The sequence below is a fragment of the Fukomys damarensis genome, unplaced genomic scaffold (assembly GCF_012274545.1).
Source record: "Fukomys damarensis isolate Sample0158 unplaced genomic scaffold, DMR_v1.0_HiC HiC_scaffold_33, whole genome shotgun sequence".
Classification (NCBI taxonomy): Eukaryota; Metazoa; Chordata; class Mammalia; order Rodentia; family Bathyergidae; genus Fukomys; species Fukomys damarensis.
Genome location: NW_022900945.1, coordinates 22,470,244 through 22,474,545, shown reverse-complemented (window position 1 = coordinate 22,474,545; position 4,302 = coordinate 22,470,244). Strand labels below are relative to the sequence as shown.

The following is a 4,302-nucleotide window of genomic DNA, read 5'->3' as shown; positions in this document are numbered from 1 at the left end:
ATGGTCAGACCTCCTTGAGTGAGATGAATATTTTTTTCATGGAGACATCCCAGTTGCCTGTGGTACTTTGTGTGTGTGTGTGTGTGTGTGTGCCAGGGATCAGACTTGGGTCCTTGAGCTTGTGAGGCAGATGCCAGAACCACTGAGATAAATCCCTGACCTCTGTGGTACTTTTTAACATATAGATTTTTAGTACAGGAAATCTGGGTTTTAAATATCTCTTTGGATGATTCTTTTTTTTTTTGGTACCAGGAATCCAACTTGGGACCTTGACCTTGTGAAGCAGGCAGCAGAAACACTGAGCTAAATTCCTGGCCCTCTTTGGATGATTCTTATGTGCATCCAAGTTAGAAAATCATTTTTGAACTGGATCTAAAAGATATTTACTACAAAATAGAATTTCTGTAGTTCATTCCTAGCTAAGAAATTAGGGACATTTAATATGTTCCTTGTATTAAGGGTCTAATTGTAGCAGAGCTTCCTTTAATTCTCTTTTCAGAGATGAGATCACACAATTCCACTGATACTAAGGCAGACGCTGGGGTTCATGCTTCAGATCCACATGGCTGAGGACTCTGACGGGAAGAGGTGGTACAGGAATGCTGAGTTTGAACTTGGCGATTGTTATGCTCCAGTGAAAAATTTACTTGTAACCTTTTCTGAGTAACTTAAACCTTATAGTTTTGTACAAATATATACTCCAGTAGAATGTTTGTACCTTGTAATTATTAAAATTTAATTTCCATCTAACTCAACAAATCCTATTTTGCAACACATTCCAAGCTAATTCCAACACATTCCAAGCTAAGTGTATAGTGTTCATTTAATTACCAAAAGAACCTTCTTGGTGGACTTTACAATTTTATTCACTTTGCCCCTTTAATATCCCTGAAAACCTTAGGCTCAGTTAGAGGAAGCTTCTTGGTTAGGTCTATACAAGTAAGTTATCAGGCTAGTATTTTTAAGACACTACTTATTTTGAATATTTGGCATATGACAATAAAGTGATTTTTTTGGCATTGGAATATAATATATTTACATATTCTGATTATGAAAAATACACATATGTCCTGGAAAACCATTTTAATATAATGGCAAGCAAGATGTGGCAGGAGATCTATGAAATACTAGAACTCAATCAAACTCTTGAACAAGTGGACTTATCAGATGTTTACAGAGTGTTCTGCCTCACAAAATCAGGACACATTCTTTTCAGCTGCACATGGGTAATTCTCCAATATGGACCACATACTAGCTCACAGAACATATTTAAGTAAATGCAAAGAAATTGAAGTTATCCTCTGCATGTTATCTGATTATACTGCAATGAAATTGGATATCAATAGCAAAAGAAACCATAAGAATTTTATAAACACATGGAAATCAAACAACACACTGCTGAACAACCAATGGGTCACAGAGGAAATTAAAGAAGAAATCAGAGTTTCTGCAATTAAATGACAATGGGAGCACAACATATCAGCATCTATGGGACACAATGAAAACAGTCTTACAAGGAAAATTCACAGCAGTGAATACTCATATTAAGAAAATAGAGCCAGCTCAAATAAATAACCTGATATGAAACCTCAAGATTCTAGATATAGAAGAGCAGGACAAATCCAAAACTCATACAAGGAAGTACAAGATCCCAATGATAAATGTAACTGTATTGTTTGCTTTCAATGTGCCAATAAACTTCAAGGGGGAAAACAAACCTCATACAAGGGAGGAAATTATAAAGATGAAAGCAGAAATCAATGCATTGGAGATAAAGAGAACAATCCAAAAATTCACTAGAGCAAAGGATTGGTTAGTCAAAAGAATAAACAAAATTGACAAACCCTTAGCCACCCTCATCAAAAAAAGGAAAGAAAAGGCCAAAATCCATGCTATTAAGAAGAAAAGATGGACTTCTGCTCCTGTACTCTCAAGCCAGATGCCCTGTTTCACTGACATGGCCACCTCATGCTTACCTCTGGGGATGCAAACTCTAAAGCAGTTCCTGAGAAGGCAAGTTCTCCTCTACAGAGGAATTTTGGAAGCAATCTGGCAAGTTCCAAATGCATCTGATTGCCAATACCCAAGAAACTGGGCAAGGGAAGAATTCAAAAGAAATAAAAGTACCATAGAAGAGGATACAATCTGGATGATGATTACTCAAAGCAATATTCAGCTAAAGGAGTTAGAAAAAACACTGCCATTAGCAACATTTTAACTCTAGCATTATGCTGAAGGATTTCCAAATCTTCATGTGTTTTGTTGAGTTTAGGATTAAAGCCAAGTCAAACTATTTGTATGTACAATGCTCAGACACAATATCAGAAGACAGAGCATAGTATATGTCATAGAGAGCAAGGAAAAAGCACTGTGAAACAACTCTCTTAGAACTGAGAAATAAACCTGAGTTCTGAAAATGTTTCTGGATGTGTCACCAGTTTTCATAAGAAGCACAAAATATTAACAGACAGTTTGCACATGAAAAGATGCTCAACACAAATCATCATGAATATTCATCTTAAAGCCATAATGAGAAAGCACTTCACTTTCACTACAATGGCTATAATTAAAAAGGAAATAAATGTTTTTCACAATGTGGAGAAATTGCTCAGTGGAACACACCTATAATCCCAGCATTCTGGGGCAGAAAAACCCATTTGCATTACACTGGTAAATCTGGATCTGTGTTGGAAAGAAAAGAAAATGAACACAATGTCACATTAAATACCGCCCCCTCCAAAAAAAGTGCTCGGAAAACTTCAATCAACTTCTGAATGAAACTTCCTGGAGAAAATTTCTTGGTGTGTCAGATTCTTCTTCAGAGACAGGAACAACAAAGAATTGTAAAGAATATATCAGAGACAATTATATCACATCCAGAGTTGACTTTAGGTCACTTTTGAAAGTGATTAAATTTATAACATACAATTAAATTAATAAAAGGTGTGGAAGCAAAAGCTTATAGAAGATGCTGGGTTTATCAGTCAGTCCTGCAAACTGAAGTCTCGATCATCAATAGAAGAGAGAAGGTAATCTGAGAATCTGGTCAACACCTGAAAGATATAGACAAAATTTTGCATAATACATGGCCTGTAGTACTGTATTATGAATTAGAGGAGAGACATAAACCAATGGTGTGTATGTTAATGACCTGGCTTTCCGGAGCCCACTCCTACTTTCCTGTAGCCTCAGAGTTCACAACACAAAACAGTTCTGAATACCCTTCTAAGAGTGACAATCTACTAATTCAAAATTCTCATATGAGCCAGCCTTCAGGTTCCTAAATAAGCATTAGGGTATTGCAAAAACATCTGATTAAAAGGAAAAGCATTTGTGAAATTTCTGAATAAAATACATGTTGGAAAAAAATGAATGAAAAGGATAGCAGTGTGGGCCAGTGAGAATGAGTGGAACTGTGTGGAACTTGGCTACTAATCCACCCCCACCACCCCAGGCACCCAAGCAGCATAGACCAGTGAGGAGTAGAGTAGAACTTTGTAGAGTTCAACCCTGCAGGACATCAGGGAGCTGAACCTGAGCCTTGCAGCCAGAAATCAACCTAGAACTCAGCTGTCTGATGCTAGCTTGCTGAGACTAATTGGCTTGCTGAGATCTGCACATTGCTGCCCATGTTGTCCATTGTGGCAGCAGAGACATACCCTGAAGGAGGCCCTTCATTTTTATTTTTTATTTTAAATTTTTTTATTTCCCTTTAATTTTAATTTTTTTCTACTTGTCTCAAGTTCCTCTTCTTTTCATTATTCTCTTTTCTATCTCTCCCTCATTCTCTCGCTCTCCCAAAATGTTCTTCATCTCCCTTTTAGTTCCTATTCCTGCACTAATTCAGATTTCTCCTTTCTTTTTCTTTTCTTCTCTTTTTTTTTCCTTCTCTTGATTGTCATTAGTTTCAAAGGAATGTGAATACATTTTCTAGCTTCCCTATTTCTTTTATGTTGTTCTATTCTTATCATCTTTGTTCTTTCATTTTGTCTTTTCCTCTTGTCTTTCACTCTTGTCTCAGTTTCCTAGAGTTTGCATGATCTTCTTGTGTTCTCTGTCCTCAGTTCTAACCGTTCTCTGTCCTTCTACCTATCCCTCTCTTCCAAACACTTTCTAAGTCCCCATCCTGAAGGGTAAAGTTGCTATGTGAAAGGGTTTATTCACTATAAACATATTTTGGGCTGGTCCTTGATTTTGATTTAATTCACATGGCTAAAGGTGGTCATTAATAACTACCACAAATTGTCATTTTCTAATCTGTGCTTGAGGCTATTGTGTTGCTGATTGTATCACATGGGCTAA

The 4,302-nt window shown here is 36.7% G+C and overlaps 1 protein-coding gene across 1 annotated transcript; it reads left to right on the top strand.

Annotated features, from left to right (window-relative positions):
- Positions 1–1,957: 1,957 nt before the first annotated feature.
- On the top strand, positions 1,958–2,218 carry LOC104870936 (LYR motif-containing protein 2-like). Its single transcript, XM_033758068.1, has one exon. The coding sequence runs from the start codon at positions 1,958–1,960 to the stop codon at positions 2,216–2,218; it is 261 nt and encodes an 86-aa protein (XP_033613959.1).
- The last annotated feature ends 2,084 nt before the right edge of the window (positions 2,219–4,302 follow it).

Bases quoted from the DNA above. Each gene is read 5' to 3' on its own strand.
- LOC104870936 (XM_033758068.1), top strand. From the start codon at position 1,958: ATGGCCACCTCATGCTTACCTCTGGGGATGCAAACTCTAAAGCAGTTC.